The following is a 24,075-nucleotide window of genomic DNA, read 5'->3' as shown; positions in this document are numbered from 1 at the left end:
CTTGAAGAGACAGTGAGATATACAAGATTTTCTGGCAGGTTATTAGAAATGAGGTTTGTAGTTGAAAGAGGGGAAAGGCTAGAGTGTAGGTCAGATGAGTATGATTGAAGTTGAGAGCCCTGGTGAGCTCTCCTGGTGAGGGAGAAAGGAGCAGAGGGAAGAGGTCTGCTTCTTGGGAGCATTCACAGAGAGGAATGAGCAGGAAAAAGCAAAATCATTAAAGGGAACAGTTCTCCTACCATTCTCCTCCTATACCTCTAAGAGAATTTATTGCCATGACTAATAAAAATTGAAGAATTCATTTCAATAGATGTTTAAAAAGCACAACACTCATGTTAAAAAAAAGCAAACAAAAACCTTTTGTGCCTACTTCCCCGTCAGGCCATAACCCCTTTTGTCTCCTCCCTTTGACAGCAAAACTTGTCAAAAGATGTCTATATTCACAATTTCTTATTTCTCTCCCCATCGTCTTTGAATCTGCTTTAGTCAGTTCTTAAATCTCACCATTCCATTGAAACTGCCCTTCCAAACATCACCCAAAACTCTTCATTTCTAAATCCAGCAGTCACTTCTTGGAGCTCATTTACTTAACTCTATCAGCCACATTGGAGACAGTTGGTCACTCCCTCCTGCTTGATATTGCACTGTCTTGGTTTGCCTCCTAGCTTTCTGTTCACTCTTTCTTAGTCTTTTTTTTGCTGGTTTCTCTTCCTCTTCTATCTCTCTGCCTCCTAAATTTTGGAATGCACCACGTCTCATTCCTTGGACATCTTTTCTTTTTGACTTCTATTCTATTTTAGTTGATCTATTGGCTTTCTGGCTATATCTCCTTGTATTATGTTTTTAGTTGTAGCTCTAGGGATTGCAATGCAATCTAAACTTTCTCAGTCTACTTAGAATTACTATTGCATATTTCACACAATATGTAAAAATCTTGCAGTCATATGTGTCTCCCCAGCCCCCAACTTTTTTGGGAGAGTTACTTTATTTGTCTATGTTTTAAATCTACATGCATTGAAAACTCCACCATCGTTAAGTTTTACTTTAAAAAGCCATACGTATTTGTGTTTTAAATATTTTAAGAGAGAAAAAATTGTCCTTTATATTTACCCAAATATTTACCAATTACAACATTCTCCTTCATTCCTGAAGATCCAAATTTCCCTCTTATATAATTTCCTTTCAGTCAAAACTTCTGTTAGTATTTCTTGCAGATCAGGTCTGTTGGTAAAGACTTCTCTTACCCTTATCATGATATTTTTGCTTGATGTAGAATTCCGGGTTGTCAGATGTATTTTTTCAGCACTTTAAAGATGTTCCACTGACTTCTGGCCTCTATGGTTTCTGGTGAGAACTCCTTTGAAACCTTGCTCTCTTGCTTCCAAGACCTGACTCCAATTACACATATGTTAGATCTGTGGATATTATCCCACAAATCCCTGAGGTTCTGTCCATTTCTTTAACATTTTTTTCCCTTCATATTCTTTATTTTATTTAATTAATTTATTTTTTAAATGTTTTTATTGGAGTATAACTGCTTTACAATGGTGTGTTAGTTTCTGCTTTATAACAAAGTGAATCAGTTATACATATACATATATCCCCATATTTCTTCCCTCTTGCATCTCCCTCCCTCCCACCCTCCCTATCCCACCCTTCTAGCTGGTCACAAAGCACCGAGCTGATCTCCCTGTGCTATGCGACTGCTTCCCACTAGCTATCTATTTTACATTTCCTCCATGTTCTTTAGATTGGATAATTTGAGCTTTCCCTGCACTTACAAGATTTGGGGTTAGGCTGAGATGTGTGTGGGTTTATACACTCACAATTAGAGGATGCCTTTCTGTGGCTCCCCTCCCATCCCTCCCAGGCTTTCTCCTCACACTTTGGCCATTTCAGCCTCCTTTCTCTGGTTTCTTTGACTAGCGACATGGTGGGCTTTCTGTCAGAGTCTGAGCTGCTGGTGTTACTCCATGATTGGGGCCCACCCTCAGGGTAAAGCTGTGTGAAGAAAAAAATGGAAAACTCACCCCTGGGCAGGTTGCTTCTCCAAGTTTTCACTCCCTTACATGGTTTACCTGCTTTTGCTGATTTTCCAGAGTTCTCAGGTATTTGTTTTTTGAATTTTGTTCAGAGTTTGTAGTTTGCATCAGTGGGAAGGATGAGTTATAGGGGATTAGACTGCTCTAGTGAAACTGGTGTGCTTCATAGTTTTGTACTGATATGTGTCAATCAGGATAGGAGTTTCTGTCTTATAAGAAATAAGATAGGGTACAGTTTAGTATGTGGTCATACAAATATGGTTTCTCTGAGCAATCATATGATTTTTATAGAGTAAGATAGAGAATACTACTAAGAACTTCTAGATATAATAAATAAGCCAGAGATCACCTCTTCTAGATATACTGTAATTGGGTTGCCTTTTGATTAGCAATGATGGTGTCATCTCCCATATGTATATTCTAGGTCTGAGGATGTCTCCATAAGAATTACATGCTTTTAAATTTTAATGATCTGTTAGATGAAATCCATTTATATTTATAATGGTAGATGAAACTGCCAAGTTTTCTAAATGCCTCTAAGTAAGTATATAAGAGCATAAATGGTAAGTGTTATTGCTTATTACACTGTGTATCTTTTTTTTTTTTTTTTTTTGTGGTACACGGGCCTCTCACTGTTGTGGCCTCTCCCGTTGCGGAGCACAGGCTCCGGACACGCAGGCTCAGCGGCCATGGCTCACTGGCCCAGCCGCTCCGCGGCATGTGGGATCTTCCCAGACCGGAGCACGAACCCGTGTCCCCTGCATTGGCAGGCAGACTCTCAACCACTGCGCCACCAGGGAAGCCCTACACTGTGTATCTTGATACAAGATTCTATTCCAACTTTCATTTTTGAACTTCTCATGGTCTACTTGGATCCATGATTCTGTTTTCCAGCCGACCATAGGGAAGTTATCAATCTTTCTCCTCTACCTATAAATAAAGTTATTTGAAAATATTTTTATTTGGCTGTATAATCACCCTAATTTGAAATGCTTTTCTTATAGATCTGAATATCCTAGACTGGAACTTGCATAATCTTGTTGCTATAGCCCTTGGATCTTCTGTATACATCTGGAATGGGGATAATCACAATAGGATTGAAAATATAGACTTAAGTGTCACTTGTAACTATATATCTTCTGTGTCCTGGACAAAAGAGGGAACCTGCCTGGCAGTTGGCACCAGCGAGGGAGAAGTGCAAGTACTGGTCAGCTTTTTCTTTCTCATAATGTGTTCTGTATAGTTGCTAGATAACTGAGATTGACTTTTAATAACAGCTTATTATAAAATAAAGAAACTATAGTAGATGTGGTACTTGAAGCTATGAGGAGTAAGAGGATATACCATTTTGGGTCTTTTCTGAATGGTGTTTAATGAGGATGTAGGGGTACTCTGCTTAGTTTTTTCACACAAGCTTTCTTTCTGTCACATTTCCTTTTTCCCCCTCCGTTCTTTCTCTCGGACTAAAGTTGGACTTAGGAGATCCCCAGTTTTAGGACTTTGGAGAGAAGAAAACAACCTTCCAGTCTTCCTTTCTCACCTTAAGCCATGATCAGGAGTAGAGTTACTTAAAATGAGTGAATTTTTTTTCTAATACGCTCTCTGAAATGGGAGCTTACCAAGTTTCCATCAATCTATCTAATTTCTCATGTACCGTTATTGTTATTGTTGTTTGTTAGCAATAGTGTAAACAGTATCGCTCAGGTGTTCAATGACTTTGGAGGGCCACAGATGGCTCTACTGTTTTCTCATCTCTGTAATGATACTGGATACTATGAGGGTTATGTCATGATTTCTTCTTATGCCAAAGTTCTCATTCCTAATATGGGTCAGAATATCATTGATAGCTGGCAGAAAAGGAGTCTCTTAGCAGGAAATAGAATTCCTGACTTTACAAAGTGTCTAGGCACTCAAATTTTATTTATTGATAACTATAGGTGAATTTCCAGGTTTGGAATTCCCACAGTTTGAAGGAACTAGAAGTGTCATAGTGATTCTCAACCCTTTGCAGCCCATTGACTTCACCTGGAGAACTTTAAAATAAATGCCATATCCCCAGGCTCTTACTCCCACCATTAAATCAGAATGGCTAGCACCCATAGCCTGCTCCCTCAATGATCCTAATATGCAGACAGCATTGAAAACTGCTGACTAGGGTTAGAGGTGCTGAACTTTCACTTAGCATAAGGACTGGCTATATCAACACTAGTTGGCTATCAGGCCTTTGAGAAGACCGTGGGTTGTGAAAATGCTACATAACCATGCTTGTTCATATTTTTCAGTTATGGGATGTGGTCACTAAAAAGCGACAGAGAAATATGCTTGGTCATTTGTCAGTAGTTGGGGCTCTAAGCTGGAATAACTACATCCTTAGCAGGTGAGTAGTGTCTTACTGGAACCAATTATATTTGCATCACCAATTGACTATGGGTGCTGAGTGAACAGAACTGCAATATTTAAAACCAAAACCAAAGTAAAACAAAGCAGACATGATTAGTAACAGTTATGATTCTACCTGTCAGGTATTCAGACCTGGTGCTATAAGCAGTCCAGTGGCCGCGTGTACCATGGTGGCTCTGTGCCTAAAGCATGTACTCATACTGAGATGTGACGTTCAGGATTCATTAGATTGTTCAGATAAAATGTAAAACTCTGTTTAAGCAAAAAGTTTCTCTGTACCAAGTAATACCTACTAGAGGGATATTTTTTTGAAATGGGTATTTATTGATATCAGTATCACTAATTTGGAATATGTTAAGCTTTCTGGGGGGCACATTTCCAATTCACAGACCCACAGAGGTTAGAGCTGGAAGGAACCTCATAGATTAACCAGTTCAGTGATTCTCAGACTTGAGAGTGTGTCAGAATCCCTGGAGGGCTCCTCAAAACCCAGATTGCTGCTCTCACTCTGGGAATTTCTGATTCAGTAGGTCTGAGGTGTGCTGATAATATGCATTTCTAATTTCCCAAGTGATGCTGACACTTTATCACTTTTGAGAACTACTGATTTAGTCATCTAACTGCTTCTTTTTGACCAGGAACGTTAAGCGACTTGTCCCTGTGAGCCTACATAATTGGTCTAAATACGTATTTAATAACAGTCATTCATCTTCATACTGTATTTCTTAAAGTAGATTTAAATTTAAATAAAATTTGAAGCCTTTTACAATTTCTTTAAGTAGCACAGATGTAAATTTGGTATTTTAATACCTTGTGATTATAGGCCAGACTTAAAACTACTTAAGCAAATTGCTCTTATATAGACCTAAATATTTACCCTGTGAAGTTGTTGTACTCTGGTCAATTCTATACTCGAGTTCCTTTTACAATCTATTTACATTGCTTAAGTTTAGTTTCATTATCCATGAGGAACATGAACAAACACTTTCTTATAATCATAGCAGCTAACATTTTAGAATACTCTGTGCCAGGCAATGTGCTAACTCTTTAGGTGTGTAATCACGTTTTAATCCCTGCAATGACATTATAAAGTGGTTTATATCCCCCCACCCTCTTCTTCTGAGGAGTAGACTGAGACACCAGCCTGAGGTCACATGGTTAACGTAAGGGGAAGAGTCAGGCTTCGAACCAGGTGGTCTGGCCACAGAGTCCATACTGTTCATCAAAATGCTATCTGGGCTGTGCCTAAGTTGTTTTTAAAAATCTGATACTGTGCTTTGAGAAACTTCAGAAATAATTGTAGGCAGTTATTTACTTTCTCCTTGGAGAAAACTAGTCCAGAAAGAGTTCATTATCTTTGTGAGACAGGACCCTTATCATCATTTGGATCCGAATCACTGAGAGTGGAGACATTATCCAGTGATTTTGAATCATATTGCAGTTTGCTGTGACATTCAGATAGTTTTATATTCTTTTTAGATATTAGTAGCATGAGCAAACTAATAGTAGATCTGTAGATTAATAGAAAAAGGAAATAATACATTTTTATGTCTAACACATATATCATACACATATGCCATTTCATTAAGATAATATGAAATATTCTGAATTCCAGAAAAGTAATATTTCCTGGGTTCAGTACATAAACTACTATCTGGGAAAATATGATAATCTTCTAAATTTATTTTTTCCATGCCTGCATTAAAGCCATTAAAGTTAAAGCCATTAACTTTAAAGCATCATATTAAAGCCATTAGAGTTATCTTTCAAAATATATCTTTTAAATATCCAGTTTTGAAACTCTGCCAAGCACATCTATTTCACTTGTGGGAAGAATCACCCAGGCAGAATACTCCATCCTTATTAACTCAAGAAATGTCTATGTTTTGAATCTGTCCTAAGGGGTCTTTCAGGAGTTTGAACAATACTTTCTGCATAATGCTTATGCAGCATTAGGGCTCAAGTTTTCTGTCCTAAACCTGCCCCTTTACCTCTGGGCAGTGGGTCGAGACTGGGCCGTGTTTATCATCACGATGTTCGGGTAGCCCAGCACCATGTTGGAATTCTTCACCACAAGCAAGCTGTGTGTGCCCTGAAGTGGTCGCCGGGTGGCAGGCTGCTTTCCAGTGGCTGTAGTGACGGACTGCTGACTATATGGCCCCATGATCCAGGTGTGAATGCACAAGGTCACCCGCTAAACGTCATACCCCAACCTACAGCAGTCAAGGTAATAAATCCAACAGTTTTGAAAGGTGTGCTTGCGCTGGAGGTTAGTTAAGCATGGGGCATCTGGTGTAAAGTTAGTTAACATATAGTTTTGCTGAAGTGACAAGACAAAAGATCTGCAGAGAGCTGTTACCTGGAAAGAGCTGCTTACATTCTTCGATGTCTTATCAGAAATACATTGAATTGAACTAAGAGTTTCTGGAGACCTGGGCAAGCCAAACCTTGTGGCAGCTACTACCTGGGGAATCATAAGAACAGTCACTAGTGTAAATACTTTCACACTCACCACCTACTAGCCAACTAGTATAGCAGGAGCAGCAGCAGACTCAGAGGTTGACGTCTGTGTGATTTCTCTCATGATGGAGATTCTAGTTTTGCCAAAACAGCGTGTTTATAGTAAAAGCTAACTGGAAGTAGGGTATTGAAGAAAATGATTGCTAATAAACACAAAGATACTCTCTAAAAAACATAAAAATATTCTATGATGAAACTGGGATCCATGGGCTCAGGAGAATTTCTCAGCCTTTTCAAATTGTATGCAAAATTTTGTGTTTACTGAAATAGCCCTCTTATCCAGCCCAGTCAGGGGTGTAGCTGAATGGTTATTTAAAAAAGACTACTAAGCTAGGTAACCATAAGATATGATACATATATATTGCAAATATTTTATTTCAACTGAAAATTAAATTGTACATTTATTCACAATACAAGGTCAAGGTCTTTACTTTGAAGGTAGGTTGACTGATTAGAGTTCTTCACTGTCTTTCTTATATGAACTACAACCATATTTCACTGTTTACGTTTTCTATTTATGGTATTTATTCTGGTTATCTATTGTTATGTAACAAATTACCCTAAAACCTAGTGGCTTAACACAACGATTATTTTATTATCTCTTATGGTTTCTGGGGGTCAGACTTTGGGAAGGGCTCTTCTCAGCAGTTCTGGCTCAGGGTCTCTCATGGGGTTGTAGTCAGACAGTGACTGAAGCTAAAAGTGCTGGGAGCTGGCGCAGCTGTTGGCTGGCTAGTCATCCTTCCCTCTTCATGTGGTCTCAGAGCTTCTCCACATTGGGTCACTTTGGGCTTCCTCACAACATGGCAGTCTTAAGAGAGTTGGACTTTGTGGCTCAGGGCAACAGGGCCAGTGCTTCAGAGAACAAGGTGAAAGCGGCATCACCTTTTATAACTAATTCCACAAGTGACGCAGTGACACTGTTGGTGCATTCTGTTGTTTGTAAGCCAATCACAGCCCTCCCAGATTCAAAGGGAGTAGAATGAGATTCCACATATTGATGGAGGATGTTGGTAAAGGGTATGTGGGTTGGGAGATTAATTTTTAACTCCAATTAAGCTTAAACTCAGGATGAGATTAATGTACTCATTTGATGCTGGTGTTATAAAAAGTTACAACTATTTGAAACCTATATCAGCACTTCTGAAGCTTGGAATTTACCTAAAAAAATAATATATGAGAAACAAAAGACATATGCCAGAATGTATTTATTATAGTATTCTTTTTTTAAATTTTTAAATTTTATTTATTTTTTATACAGCAGTTTCTTATTAGTCATCAATTTTATACACATCAGTGTATACATGTCAATCCTAATCTCCCAATTCATGACACCCCCCCACCCCCAATTTCCCCCCTTGGTGTCCTTACGTTTGTTCTCTACATCTGTGTCTCTATTTCTGCCCTGCAAACCAGTTCATCTGTACCATTTTTCTAGGTTCCACATAAATGTGTTAATATATGATATTTGTTTTTCTCTTTCTGACTTACTTCACTCTGTATACAGTCTCTAGATCCATCCACGTCTCCACAAATGACCCAGTTTCGTTCCTTTTTATGGCTGAGTAATATTCCATTCTATATATGTACCACATCTTCTTTATCCATTCCTCTGTTGATGGGCATTTAGGTTGCTTCCATGACCTGGTTATTGTAAATAGTGCTGCAATGAACATTGGGGTGCATGTGTCTTTTAGAATTATGGTTTTCTCTGGGTATATGCCCAGGAGTGGGATTGCTGGGTCATATGGTACTTCTATTTTTAGTTTTTTTAAGGAACGTCCATACTGTTCTCCATAGTGGCTGTATCAATTTACATTTCCACCAACAGTCCAAGAGGGTTCTCTTTCCTCCACACCCTCTCCAGCATTTGTTGTCTGTAGATTTTCTGATGATGGCTATTCTGACTGGTGTGAGGTGATACCTCATCGTAGTTTTGATTTACATTTCTCTAATAATTAGTGATGTTGAGCAGCTTTTCATGTGCTTCTTGGCCATCTGTATGTCTTCTTTGGAGAAATGTCTATTTAGATCTTCTGCCCATTTTGGGATTGGATTGTTTGTTTTTTTAATATTGAGCTGCATGAGCAGTTTATATATTTTGGAGGTTAATCCTTTGTCCATTGATTTGTTTGCAAATATTTTCTCCCATTCTGAGGGCTGTCTTTTCATCTTGTTTGTAGTTTCCTTTGATTTGCAAAAGCTTTTAAGTTTCATTAGGTCCCATTTGTTTATTTTTGTTTTAATTTCCATTACTCTAGGACATGGATCAGAAAAGATCTTTCTGTAATTTATGTCAAAGAGTGTTCTTCCTATGTTTTCCTTTAAGAGTTTTATAGTGTCCGGTCTTACATTTAGGCCTCTAATCCATTTTGATTTTATTTTTGTGTATGGTGTTAGGGAGTGTTCTAATTTCATTCCTTTACATGTGGCTGTCCAGTTTTCCCAGCACCACTTATTGAAGAGGCTGTCTTTTCTCCATTGTATATCCTTGCCAACTTTGTCATAGCTTAGTTGACCATAGGTGCGTGGGTTTATCTCTGGACTTTCTATCCTGTTCCATTTACCTATATATCTGTTTTTGTGTCAGTACCATATTGTCTTCATTACTGTAGCTTTGTAGTATAGTCTGAAGTGAGGGAGTCTGATTCCTCCAGCTCCATTTTTTTCCCTCAAGACTGCTTTGGCAATTCGGGGTCTTTTGTGCCTCAATACAAATTTTTTTTTTTTCCATACAAATTTTAAGATTTTTTTCTTCTAGTTCTGTAAAAAATACCACTGGTAATTTCATAGGGATTGCACTGAATCTGTAGATTGCTTTGGGTAATATAGTCATTTTCACAATATTGATTCTTCCAATCCAAGAACATGGTATATCTCTCCATCTGTTTGTATCATCTTTAATTTCTTTCATCAGTGTCTTATAGTTTTCTGCATACAGGTCTTTTGTCTCCTTATGTACATTTATTCCTAGTTATTTTATTCTTTTTGTTGCAATGGTAAATGGGAGTGTTTCCTTAATTTCTCTTTTAGATATTTCATCATTAGTGTATAGGAATGCAAGAGATTTCTGTGCATTAAGTTTGTATCCTGCTACTTTACCAAATTCATTGATTAGCTGTAGTAGTTTCCTGGTGGCATCTTTAGGATTCTCTATGTATAGTATCATGTCACCTGCAAAGAGTGACAGCTTTACTTCTTCTTTTCTGATTTGTATTCCTTTTATTTCTTTTTCTTCTCTGATTACCATGGCTAGGACTTCCAAAACTACGTTGAATAATAGTGGCAAGAGTGGACAACTTTGTCTTGTTCCTGGTCTTAGAGGAAATGCTTTCAGTTTTTCACCATTGAGAATGATGTTTGTTGTAGGTTTGTTATATATGGCCTTTATTATGTTGAGGTAGGTTCCCTCTGTGCCCGGTTTCTGGAGAGTTTTTTATCATAAATGGGTGTTGAATTTTGTCAAAAGCTTTTTATGCATCTATTGGGATGAGCATATGGTTTTTATTCTTCAATTTGTTAATATGGTGTACCACATTGATTTATTTGTGTGCATTGAAGAATGCTTGTATCCCTGGGATAAATCCCACTTGATCATGGTGTATGATCCTTTTAATGTCTTGTTGGATTCTGTTTGCTTGTATTTTATTGAGGATTTTTGAATCTATATTCATCAGTGATATTGGTCTGTAATTTTCTTTTTTTGTAGTATTTTTGTCTGGTTTTGGTATCAGGGTGATGGTGGCCTCATAGAATGAGTTTGGGAGTGTTCCTTTCTCTGCAATTTTTTGGAAGAGTTTGAGAAGGATGGGTATTAGTTCTTCTCTAAATGTTTGATGGAATTCGCCTGTGAAGCCATCTGGTCCTGGACTTTCGTTTGTTGGAAGATTTTAAATCAATTTCATTACTTGTGATTGGTCTGTTCATATTTTCTGTTTCTTCCTGGTTCAGTCTTGGAGGGATATACCTTTCTAAGAATTTGTCCATTTCTTCCAGGTTGTCCTTTTTATTGGCATAGTGTTGCTTGTAGTAGTCTCTTAGGATGCTCTGTATTTCTGCGGTGTCCATTGTAACTTCTCCTTTTTCATTTCTAATTTTTTTGATTTGAGTCCTCTCCGTCTTTTTCGTGATGAGTCTGGCTAAAGGTTTCTCAATTTTGTTTATCTTCTCAAAGAACCAGCTTTTAGTTTTATTGATCTTTGCTATTGTTTTCTTTCATTTATTTCTGCTCTGATCTTTATGATTTCTTTCCTTCTACTAACTTTGGGTTTTGTTTGTTCTTCTTTCTCTAGTTCCTTTAGGTGTAAGGTTAGATTGTTTATTTGAGATTTTTCTTGTTTCTTGAGGTGTGCTTGTATTGCTATAAACTTCCCTCTTAGAACAGTTTTTGCTGCGTCCCATAGGTTTTGGATTGTTGTATTTTCGTTGTAATTTTTCTCTAGGTATATTTTGATTTCCTCTTTGTTATTCAGTGATCTCTTGCTTATTTAGTAATGTATTGTTTAGCCTCCATGTGTTTGTGTTTTTTATGTTTTTTTCCCTGAATTGATTTCTAATCTCATAGCATTGTGGTTGGAAAAGATGCTTGATATGATTTCAATTTTCTTAAATTTACTGAGGCTTGATTTGTGAACCAAGATGTGATCTATCCTGGAGAATGTTCCATGTGCACTTGAGAAGAAAGTGTAATCTGCTCTTTTTGGATGGAATGTCCTATAAATATCAATTAAATCTATCTGGTCTATTATGTCATTTAAAGCTTGTGTTTCCTTATTAATTTTCTGTGTGGGTAATCTGTCCATTGGTGTAAGTGAGGTGTTAAAGTCCCCCACAATTATTGTGTTACTGTCGATTTCCTCTTTTATAGATGTTAGCAGTTGCCTTATGTATTGAGGTGCACCTCTGTTGGGTGCATATATATTTACAATTGTTATATCTTCTTCTTGGATTGATCCCTTGATCATTATGTAGTGTCCTTCCTTTTCTCTTGTAACATTCTTTATTTTAACGTCTATTTTATCTGATATGAGTATTGCTACTCCAGGTTTCTTTTGATTTCCATTTGCCTGGAATATCTTCTTCCATCCCCTCACTTTCAGTCTGTATGTGTCCCTAGGTCTGAAGTGGGTCTCTTGTAGACAGTATATATATGGGTGTTGTTTTTGTATCCATTCAGCAAGGCTGTGTCTTTTGGTTGGAGCATTTAATCCATTCATGTTTAAGGTAATTATCAATATGTATGTTCCTGTTACAATTTTCTTAATTGTTATGTGTCTGTTTTTGTAGGTCCTTTTCTTCTCTTGTGTTTCCCACTTAGAGAAGTTCCTTTAGCATTTGTTGTCGAGCTGGTTTGGTGTGCTGAATTCTCTTAGCTTTTGCTTGTTCATAAAGCTTCTGATTTCTCCGTTGAATATGAATGAGATCCTTGATGGGTAGAGTAATCTTGGCTGTAGGTTATTCCCTTTCATCACTTTAAATATATTGTGCCATGTGCCACTCCCTTCTGGCTTGTAGAGTTTCTGCTGAGAAATCAGCTGTTAACCTTATGGGAGTTCCCTTGTATGTTATTTGTCGTTTTTCCCTTGTTGCTTTCAATAATTTTTCTTTGTCTTTAATTTTTGTCAGTTTGATTACTCTGTGTCTCAGCATGTTTCCCCTTGGGTTTGTGCTGCCTGGGGCTCTCTGTGCTTCCTGGACTTGGGTGGCTATTTCCTTTCCCATGTTAGGGAATTTTCGACTATAATCTCTTCAAATATTTTCTCGGGTCTTTCTCTCTCTCTTCTCCTTCTTGGACCCCTATAATGCAAATGTTGTTTAATTTTGTCCCAGAGGTCTCTTAAGCTGTCTTCATTTCTTTTCATTCTTTTCTCTGTATCCTGTTCCACAGCAGTGAATTCCACCATTCTGTCTTCCAGGTCACTTATAGGTTCTTCTGTCTCAGTTATTCTGCTATTGATTCCTTGTAGTGTATTTTTCATTTCAGTTATTGTATTGTTCTTCTCTGTTTGTTTGTTCCTTAATTCTTATAGGTGTTTGTTCCTTAATAATTCTGGGTCTTTGTTAAACATTTCTTGAATCTTCTCGATCTTTGCCTCCATTCTTTTTCCAAGGTCCTGGATCATCTTCACTATCATTATTCTGAAAAATTTTTTCTGGTTGCCTATCTCTACTTCATTTTGTTGTTTTTCTGGGGTTTTATCTTGTTCCTTCATCTGGTACATAATCCTCTGCTTTTTCATTTTGTCTATCTTTCTGTGAATTTGGTTTTGTTCCACAGGCTGCAGAATTGTAGCTTTTCTTGCTTCTGCTGTCTGCCCTCTGATGGATGAGGCTATCTAAGAGGCTTGTGCAAGCTTCCTGATGGGAGGGACTGGTGGTGGGTAGAGCTGGGTGTTGCTCTGGTGGGCAGAGCTCAGTAAAACTTTAATCCGCTTGTCTGCTGATGGGTGGGGCTGGGTTCCCTCCCTGATGGTTGTTTGGCCTGAGGCAACCCAACACTGGAGCCTACCTGGCTCTTTGGTGGGGCTAATGGCCAACTCTGGGAGGGCTCATGCCAAGGAGTACTTCCCAGAACTTCTGCTGCCACTGTCCTTGTCCCTGTGGTGAGCCACAGCCACCCCCTGCCTCTACAGGAGACCCTCCAACACTAGCAGGTAGGTCTGGTTCAATCTCCTATGGGGTCACTGCTCCTTCCCCTGGGTCCCGATGCGCACACTACTTAGTGTGTGCCCTCCAAGAGTGGAGTCTCTGTGTCCCCCAGTCCTGTCAAAGTCCTGCAATCAAATCCCACTAGCCTTCAAAGTCTGATTCTCTAGGAATTCCTCCTCCCATTGCCAGACCCGCAGGTTAGGAAGCCTGACCTGGGGCTCAGAACCTTCACTCCAGTGGGTTGACTTCTGTGGTATAAGTGTTCTGCAGTTTGTGAGTCACCCCCCCAGCAGCTATGGGATTTCATTTTACTGTGATTGCGCCCCTTGTACCATCTCATTGTAGTTTCTCCTTTGTCTTTGGATGTGGGGTATCTTTTTGGTGAGTTCCAATGTCTTCCTATCGATGATTGTTCATCAGTTAGTTGTGATTCCAGTGCTCTCACAAGAGGGAGTGAGCGCACATCCTTCTGCTCCACCATCTTGAATCCTATTAAAGTATTCTTTATAAAAACAAACAACAAAAATACAATCCCCCCAAATCCACTTCTTTTCAAAAAACTCAGCCCAAGCCAATGCAAACCAAACCAAAATAAGATAAAAAATCAACCTGAGTCCAGAATTAGAACAAACATTAATTAGAGTATAATAACGTGATGGAATATTGTGGGATTACTAAAAATGATAACTATGAAAAATAAACATGGAAAGCCATATAATAAGTGAAAACAACAGAAAAATAAAATAGTATATACATCATGCTTAGTACTTTATAAAATACTTTTACATATAGAAGATAATATGTAAAAATGAGAATAGTTGCCAGGATGATTGATAAGGATATACAGATAAATATGACTGAAATATTTGTTAAAATGTTTTTTAAAGTTACTGTTATTAGTCATTTCAATTATCAGTATAAATGTATAATATTAAATTCTGTTTTTCAGAATTAACAATAACAATTTATAACTAAAGAAAAGGCAATTTTATTTTCTAAAATGTATTAAGATTTGAAATACATCAGATTTTCTTGTGTTGTGAACAAGCATGTATAGCTCTCCATTCTTTTCTATTCCCTCTCTGACCTAGAACCTAAGGACACAGGTAGACAAACCAGAGGAAGACTGTATTTTATAACCAGATGCTAGGGGCACATGTCAACTCTTCCAGCAGCAGATTTTTGCCCCAGAGGATGTGTTGAATGAAGTTTTTCAAACATATTATTGTGTGGTTTTTCTATGTTTAAAATATTTGCAATTGTTATCTAAATTTGAAGAAGGCACCAATATGTGATTTCTAGTCCCTGAGAAGTAATCTCTGGAGAGTAAAGTAGCTCTTGCCTTTGGATCAGAGGTCCTGGAAATCTGCCACAGGGACAGAGCTCTGGAGCTTCTGCTTATATGCGTGCAGCTCATTCATGATTTCACCTTCTCCAAAGCTGACCTGCCTGTGTAATTATTTGGAACTTTAAAGGCCATGGATTGGTGTCCCTGGCAGTCTGAAATCCTCGCTGTTGGAGGAGGAATGAAGGATGGACACTTACACATCCTGGACATCAATACTGAGCAGAGCATCCAGACCCCAAGCACAAACTCACAGGTAAATGTCTCTCAGGGAGTTTACCTTCATTCTGGTCTTCCAGAATCTTGTGAAAATAACTTATGATAGAGCATAGGACCCAAACACACCTCTCTTTACCTGCTAAGTCTACAGGAATTTCAGTTCTTAAGAGTTTCTTTTTGTAAAACCTTCTTCATCTGTGAGTTGAAAGTTAATTTAACTTGTGTGTCCTTTCTTTTTCATTTCCCTTCTTTCTCAGCACTGCTTTGACTGAGAAACTTGAGAGTAGTCTGACTGTTCCTGGACAGTGATCATAGCCCACTTCAGTTCATAGGTTCATTGTGCCTAAGCCTATTTGTATATTTAGTCTTTTGTTGCCTTGGGATAAACTTTCCTAGAGCTAACATAATTCCTCTAATAACCTAACCCCACGTATGGACTGGAGGATAGATGTGGACAGAGCACACTGCCTAGAATCAGTTTAAAATGCATTCAGTGAATCAGAAATTGCCGTAATTCTATATTTTGGGGGTCATTATTACAGATTTGTTCCCTAGTCTGGCTACCTAAGACAAAGGAGATCGCAACTGGTCAAGGGTCTCCTAAGAATGATGTGACTGTGTGGTCCTGTCCTGCTCTGGCCAGGTCACGTGGGTTTTTTGGTAAGTAAATAGGTAAGTAAAATTCCATGTCCCTATTGCAAAGTGAGCTGCTACTGGTGGAAAAATCCATGAATGGAAGACTTTCTCCTTCTGGTTCTTTGAAGTATATATTTTATCAGAGGAAAAAGCCCTACACCCACCACACCTCTGGTGTGAGTGTTTCTGAATTTGATTGTTCGTCACTTATAACTGTCATGTCTTCTTGCATTCGTGTATGCAGTGATGATTGTGGACAGTTTTCAAAATGTGTTTCCGAACTCTGGAGTTAGCATTATGACTCATCTTACCCTATTTTGCAGAAGAACCAGCAGAGCTGAAATGTGTGGGAGATAAGGAAGTATGAAAAGGGCGAGACATTGTTGTATGTGAGGAGACCATTCCAGACTGTGAGACTCTGGGGAGCCTCTGCCCTTTCAAGGCAGACTGCTGTTCTTTGTCAGCGTAGTTCTGTAAATGTTTACTGGTTACTTCTTGAGAGCAAGACCCCATGATGGAGAACAAGACCCGGGCCTTGTCCTCAAGAACCTTAAATGCTCTTTGGTGCAATCTGAAATGTTAAAGGGGGCTTAGGGAAATAGGGAGACAGAAGTGTTGGCTAATGAAGGAACAGAGCACTGGCATCCAGTCTCTTGTAGACCTCTGATTACATATTCTATCTTCTTCCTCTTGCCACTCAACTTGTCTTCTGGTCATCCCTGGAAGTTATTTATTCAACATTTATTTATTTAGCATCTACTATGTGCCAGGCACTTTTTATGGCACTGGGAATACACAGGTGAACCAGGCAGACAATATCCTTGCCCTCATGGAGCTCACACTTTTGTGGGAGCAGACAGACAAAAACCAAATATATACAATATTAGGTAGTGATAATACCATGACTCTCTTTGGAGAGTCTGAGAATGTTATTGGCCACAACAAAACACCCTTAACAGAAAGACTTCCTGCTTCTGCGGTCAGGCTGGCTGGAGCTCAGGTTAGCCTCAAAATGAGTATATATCCTTCAGCTGTTATACTGTGTGACTAGGTGAATAAAAATACAGGCACACTATGGAGGACAGTATGTAGGTTCCTTAAAAAATTAAAATAGACCTACCATACAACCCAGCAATCCCACTACTGGGCATATACCCTGAGAAAACCATAATTCAAAAAGAGTCATGTACCACAATGTTCATTGCAGCTCTATTTACAATAGCCAGGAGATGGAAGCAACCTAAGTGTCCATTGACAGTTGAATGGATAAAGAAAATGTGGCACATATACACAATGGAGTATTACTCAGCCATAAGAAGAAATGAAATTGAGTTATTTGTAGTGAGGTGGATGGACCTAGAGTCTGTCATACAGAGTGAAGTAAGTCAGAAAGAGAAAAACAAATACCATATGCTAACACATATATATGGAATCTTTAAAAAAAATGGTTCTGAAGAACCTAGGGACAGGTCGGGAATAAAGACGCAGACCTACTAGAGAATGGACTTGAGGACATGGGGAGGGGGAAGGGTAAGCTGGGAAAAAGTGAGAGAGTGGTATGGACATATAAACACTACCAAATGTAAAATAGATAGCTAGTGGGAAGCAGCCGCATAGCACAGGGAGATCAGCTCGGTGCTTTGTGACCACCTAGAGGGGTAGGATAGGGAGGGTGGCAAGGAGATGCAAGAGAGAGGAGATATGGGGATATATGTATATGTATAGCTGATTCACTTTGTTATAAAGCTGAAACTAATGCGTCATTGTAAAGCAATTATACTCCAATAAAGACGTTAAAAAAAAAAATACAGGCAGCTCTTGACAGAGCCACTTCAGTACCAGCAAGAGTGCAGGAGAAGCATGAGTTGGTCCTTTGCATATATTTAATCACAATTCACCAGACCTTTTCAGTTTAGACAAACACTTAAAATCAAGCCTCAAAACCCAGTTCTTTACAAAATTATAATTCCAGCAGCTAGATAGGTCCATCAGCTAGGTGGGAGTACTGATAGATACTTGAACCATTTGCTGATGCTTAGAATAAGGAATGTACTTAGTGCGTTTTTGTTTCTCTGTCCTTAATAAGTTATACTTTTCTAGTTTTAATGACTTGTGAATTTTTTTTCATTGATATTAGAGAGCTATCCAAAGGTACATTTAACCTTTTCTCCTTCCTTTAAAATGCTTTTGGCTGGAGAAGTTGCAGTTAATTTTGAACTTTTAGACACTAATTTTCATCTCTAACTCAGTAGTTTCTACTGTGTACGAGATTTCCCCAAAGTGTTTAGCAGGAAGATTGTTTTACAAACACACATCATGTGGTCAGATAAATTTGGAAATTCTGGGTTAAGCAAGAACAGTTTTTCTTTCCTAAGAATGTCTCAAAGCCTTTGATACGTTATGTGTTTTGGGAATCTCCAAGAGGAGTTACAGCATTCTCTGTTTCCCAGATTCATCTGGGAAATCTTTGTATGGGAGCATCTTGGGGTTCTTGCTTGGTGAACATGCTTCAGGGGGCACTGCCACATGGCATGGGGCTGCTGAGGTCTTCAGCTTCTATGTGTTTTTACTGTCTGTCAATGTTTCCATTGTGGGTCAAGATCAGCACTGAAAAAAAAAAGAAATAGAATGGTATAGAATGGAAAAATGGAAAAGTAGGTATTATTTTGTGAATAACTTTTGTCATAGTTATCAGTACATTTGCATGTCCATGTGTGGGGTCACTGCATAGAATGTAGTTTTGACAATGAGTTGTGGTCATAAAGCTGGAAAAAAGCTGTTCTAGATTGTGGTCATGCCCTTAGTAAGTCTCACCCTGTTACCCACAGTCATAATTCTCTGGGGGAAAATTTTAGTTAAAGAGGTCTCACCCACCTGACTACAGAAGAAAGATACCTTATAATTCCCCCTCCTATCCACCCCCCCGAGAGTTGTAATTTCCAAGGTTTGAAACAGCGGTAGGTAACTTTTTAGTCTATAAGTGAGATCTGGCCTTTGACTGGGTTTCATCAGTCCATTGCACATACGTCAGTATGTGGTTTCATTTATGGATGCAGCTGCATAAAGAAAACCAAACTGAATGCTTTCAGTGACAGTACTCTTGGCACGTGGAGATGGAAATCCTAAAAGAGGACCTTCATCTGAGATAAGGTGGCATTTCCCACTATCTAGTAAACTAAGATTGTCACTAATGTGAAAAATGTATTTCAAGAATGTTTTTGTTTCCATCCAAATGCCATATTCCTAACAAGTTCTAGAAGCAGCTCTCCATTTTTTAAGTCAAGATATTTTTCAAAGCCTGCTCTACAAAACATTTGGGATTTTTTCCCTGTTACTCCTTTTTCCACTTTCTCTTCCTCCTTCCTCTTCATCTTAACACATCATAATAAAGAATGAAAGAGTATTTATCACTGATTATATTTATTGAATAGGTTTAATTTTAAAGCATTGGTATAATGATCTATATTTTCCTAACTAAATTAAGTTGCTTTTCATTTATATGGCTCAAATTAAAAAAATTTTAATTTTTAAAAACTAATGGATACTGGCCTTCATTAGAAAAAGAGATTCTTCTTTGCGTTGGATTTGGAGCGTGGTAAACAGTTAAAGCATTGAATTGGATTCTAGTTCTGGCTCTGCCATTAATCAGCTGTGTGACCTTAAACAAATTGCTCGATATTCTTAAATTTTTTCTTCATCTGTAAAATAAGAAGATGGCATTATATCTATAAATTTAAACATTTTTAATGCACCAACATGCCTAGGGCCAATCCCATGTCTCCTTGGTGGTGTGTCTCTGCACGTGTGTATGTGTATGTGCGTGTGTGTGTGCATGAAGGAGAGCATTGGGAGTTATGTGTTTAGATGGAAAAAGCCCCAAGTATCTAAGAAATGTCTCCTTTGGGAGTGGGATAGTGTATCTGCACTCCTGGCTGTTGAGAATCTTGTGTCAGAGAACAAGATTATTTCTGAAATTCCAGCTCTCAATTGAGTTGTAAGCAGTACTCCTCCTATGAGGGGGTGGCCACCCACCTCATTTGATTTTAGTTGTGCCCCCAAATACCTACCCAGTCAAAAACATATCCAACCTCTTTTTTCCTCTCATCTTCCCAGTCCCAGCTTTTTTTCACGGAGTCAGCTTTGTGGATTTTGGCCTGAAGTTTTTGATCGTGAAAGTTACTGTTGGATTAGGATGGATTTGGAAAGTATTTTCCAAGGAACCCTAGTAGTTTGAGATGTTCAAGTCAAAAGGACTCTGGTGAAATAAGTTTCAGAAATGCTGCCTATTATAGCCTCTTCTTCCAAATATTTCTAATGCATATAGCAGTTTTGAAATAAGGAATCCTGTATAATTTTCTTAACTTGGAGCTTCCAAATTAATGTGAACATTAAAGACTCTTCATTTTTAATACCTATCAACCTCGTATAGAACTATTGTTCCACAGAGTGTTCTTTGAGAAATGATCAGATAGATAATAGAAAGAGGGTATTGTCTTCAGAATTCCATATGAAAGACTCATGTATGTTTTGTGAGACAGATTTTTGGGTCCTTTTCCATTAAGCTGCATCAGTTTATTTGATTAGTTTCTTTTTTTTTTTTTTTGCGGTACGCGGGCCTCTCACCATTGTGGCCTCTCTTGTTGCGGAGCACAGGCTCCGGACCCGCAGGCTCAGCGGCCATGGCTCACGGGCCCAGCCGCTCCGCGCATGTGGAATCCTCCCAGACCGGGGCACGAACCCGCGTCCCCTGCATCGGCAGGCGGACTCTCAACCACTGCGCCACCAGGGAAGCCCTTGATTAGTTTCTTGAAACCAAGATCCCAAAAGGATGACTTTCAGGGAAGGATAAGAAGAGAGATAGAGTGTGTGGTAGGAGCACGGCCATGGTAATCCCTGGGTGTTGGTGGGTTAGAGAAGATAGAACTAATAATGGTATAAGGCATGAGGGGTGTGGTGAGCTAAAAACTGGTCCATGTCAAAGCTATCCACGTCAAATCCCAGAAACCTGTGAGTGTGACTTTATTTGGTGAAAGGGTCTTTGCAGATGTAATTAAGTTGAAGATTTTGAGATGAGATCATTCTGGATTATCAAGATGGGCCCTAAATGTAATGCCAAGTGTCCTTATAAGAGGCACACAGAGGAGAACAGACACACAGAGTCAGAGATGATGTGCCCACAGAAGCAGCGATTAGAGTGATGTGGCTACAATTTGGGGATGGCCAATGACTGCCAGAAAGTAGAAGAGGCGGGGAATAGAATCTCCCCTGCTTGCCAAATCCTTGATTTTGGACTTCTGGTCTGTGAGAGAATAAATTTCCGTTGTCTTTAGCCGTGCAGTTTGTGGTAATTTATTACAGCAGCCTTAGGGAACCAAAACAAGGGGGAAGAGCTCTGAAGGGCAACAGTGAAGCAAAACCTTAGCCACTTTAGGGTGTTACCCAGAGCCCTCCCTGACTGGTGTTTTCCATGGCAAAGGCGCAGTGGGAGCGCCAGCCCTGAATGTGGCAGGGGTTTGGAGAAGCCCTTTATCCTGGATGGGATTCCTGGCCCCAGCTTAGGTTGCTTCCCTGTCCTCAGCAACAGCCCTTGCCATGTGGAACGTGAGCTGCCTGTCCTTCTTCCCACAGGCCACCGAGGCAGAGTGCTGCACCTGGCTTTGAGTCCAGACCAGACCCGGGTTTTTTCTGCCGCAGCTGATGGCACGGCCTGTGTGTGGAGTTGCTGCTAGTCACTCAGCCCCTCTCAGCTTCAGCTTCCTGATTTCTATGTGAGAATAATGATGTTGGCCTTGCCTTCTCCATGGTGTTGTCCTGAGGCTCAAACAAGATGACGTGCTTTTCCTGAGGTGAATGCCTGTTCTCCCGACCTTCCTTCTCAGGTTACTTCACTTGCTCTGCTTCGTTCCATTGCATTTCCCAGACACCGTCTCTGACTCTATGCTTCTCTCTCTGATTTCCCCCTCCTCTTCCCCTTTTCTTCTTCTCTCTCTGTCTTTTCCTCGTTAGAGGTGCATTTTCACTGCTATAGTCACAAGACTATCTACAGCAAAGATTTCTAAACGCTTCTTTGTCACTCGGCTTTTCTCCCAAGCTCCAGCCTCATACTTGTCTGTCTCTGGATATTTCTTTTCTGAGATACTTTTTTTGTCTTTAGCTCAAACTCAATACATTAAAAACACAACTTATTCACTTGAAAAACATTGATTAAAGTGCTACTCTATGTTAAGCATGCGTATTATTTCCTCTCAAAAAGAGGACTTCTGTGGGACTCCCTTTTCTCTTATCATGGTGTCATCTTTATCCTGGTCCTCCCATTACTCAGGGAGCCTCCTGGTTATTCAGTTTACCCCTTGTTCTCTGTTTGTTGTTTTACCCTTGTAATGTCCTGCATACCTGATGACCAGTTTGTAGTAATTGCCTTCTAACTGGCTTCCTGTCTTCATTCTTCATGGGTCTCCACGTTACTGCTAGGTTACATTTCTAAAAGCATCGTGCTGGTCCTCCCGTCCCCTGCTCATAGACTCTCAGTGACTCCCATGACCTAACCCCCCAGGCCTCCACCTCGGAGTCCTGAGCCCAGAACCTGAAGTTGGGGACCTGTACCAGTTATGGCTCCGCCATAAACTTGCTGAGTGACCTTGGGTATGTCACAACATTTGCAAGAATAGGAATTTGGATTTGATAACTGCTAAGGTTTCTTCGAGCTTGATCAGGCCACTGTTCTATCTTTTTTTTGTGTGTGTGGTATGCGGGCCTCTCACTGTTGTGGCCTCTCCCGTTGCGGAGCACAGGCTCCGGACGCTCAGGCTCAGCGGCCATGGCTCGCGGGCCCAGCCGCTCTGCGGCATGTGGGATCTTCCCAGACCGGGGCACGAACCTGTGTCCCCTGCATCGGCAGGCGGACTCTCAACCACTGCGCCACCAGGGAAGCCCCACTGTTCTATCTTTTTAACGTTAATCCTCACTCCTTCCTGTGTTAACCCTGGGCTAAGTCTTGTGATTTCCTGCCTTATGCTTTTGTTAGACCTCTTCTTTCTAGTCTGGAATTCCTGCTCCTCTCTTCTTTTGCTTTGCACCTTCACATAAGTCCTGACCTCTCCAGGAAGTGTTTTGAAATGACGTTACCTGGCTTTAACTCTTCGCATCAGTCTGTATCACCTACTTTGTGTTAATATAACTATTCTAGTTGTTTTAAAAAAACCTTTTGTTACTATGTGAATCTTTGTTTATTTAAGTTTTAACATGCTTATTTCTTCCGGACAATTCGATTGAGGAGTTGAGGGATATTGGCCTTGCCTTCTCCACGGTGTTGTCATGAGGCTCAAACAAGATGACGTGCTTTTTAGTGTCAAGATGTTATATTTTTTAGTGTCCTTTGGAATGTTTTGCATGTGTCAGCTAACATATATTGATTAATTTATTTGCTTTGTCATAAATGGTTTTTACCAATACATACACACTCCCTTAATACCCCTCCTCAAAAAAAAAAAAAAAAACCAAATAAAGGCCTTGATAATTGAAAAGTGGAATAGTAAATACAAGGGGTGTTAGGACTCTCCTGACAAGTTGCCATACATTCTGTTCTTTTCCCTGTTTTTAAACTCAGACAATCTGCTTGGTAGTGCTAGTAATTTTTACCTTATAAAATTTTAGGTCACCAAAAGCTGCAAATATGCTACATTCCCGCAATACACACTCTTCTTCTTTAAGAAAATGGGTTTCATTTGATCTTCTTCTTATTTAGCCAGGTATAAACTATAAGAAAAAGTTTAGCAGGGAGAGGAGCAAAATGGTGAGGCCACTTCCAGTGTCCCCCACCATTCTGACGTGGTTACTTCTATCTTAACAATCTCATGGCACTATGACATGACCAAAGATCACTTCTCTCAATTAATACTGGTGTGTGAACTAGGCTCTCATTTAAGAAAAATAGCAATTTATCTTTTACTACTGTTAGTTTTGGTGGAAGTCTGGAATATGGTTTCAGTAAAGAAAAAAATGAACTTACAGATAATACACAAAACAGAAGCCTCTGCTACAAAAATTTTGTGATATAAAACTTTTATTTATTTATTTTATTTATTTATAAAGCACATAAATCTTAAGTGTACAGCTCAGTGAGTGTTTAATTTATGAATAAGATCAAGATCATATGAATAAATCATCCAGATCAAGATGTGAACATTTCTTTTACCCCCAAAGACTACTTTGTGTCCACTCAGTCAATACCCCTCCATTATTCTGACCTCGGTCACCATGAATTAG

General features: G+C 39.3%; 1 protein-coding gene across 1 annotated transcript in view; it reads left to right on the top strand.

The window, feature by feature from the left end:
• Nucleotides 1-21,539, top strand: part of CDC20B (cell division cycle 20B) — a 61,859-nt gene extending 40,320 nt beyond the window's left edge. Inside the window, exons 7-12 of the mRNA XM_060146075.1 lie at nucleotides 3,047-3,243; nucleotides 4,325-4,419; nucleotides 6,444-6,669; nucleotides 15,086-15,211; nucleotides 15,717-15,834; nucleotides 21,439-21,539. Of these exons, the coding sequence (XP_060002058.1) occupies nucleotides 3,047-3,243; nucleotides 4,325-4,419; nucleotides 6,444-6,669; nucleotides 15,086-15,211; nucleotides 15,717-15,834; nucleotides 21,439-21,539 (863 nt within the window). The remainder of the gene's footprint in view (nucleotides 1-3,046; nucleotides 3,244-4,324; nucleotides 4,420-6,443; nucleotides 6,670-15,085; nucleotides 15,212-15,716; nucleotides 15,835-21,438) is intronic.
• The last annotated feature ends 2,536 nt before the right edge of the window (nucleotides 21,540-24,075 follow it).

This window comes from Lagenorhynchus albirostris, chromosome 3 (genome assembly GCF_949774975.1).
Source record: "Lagenorhynchus albirostris chromosome 3, mLagAlb1.1, whole genome shotgun sequence".
Lineage (NCBI taxonomy): Eukaryota > Metazoa > Chordata > Mammalia > Artiodactyla > Delphinidae > Lagenorhynchus > Lagenorhynchus albirostris.
Note: the sequence above shows the minus strand (reverse complement) of the source record. Positions and strands in the feature narration are given on the sequence as shown.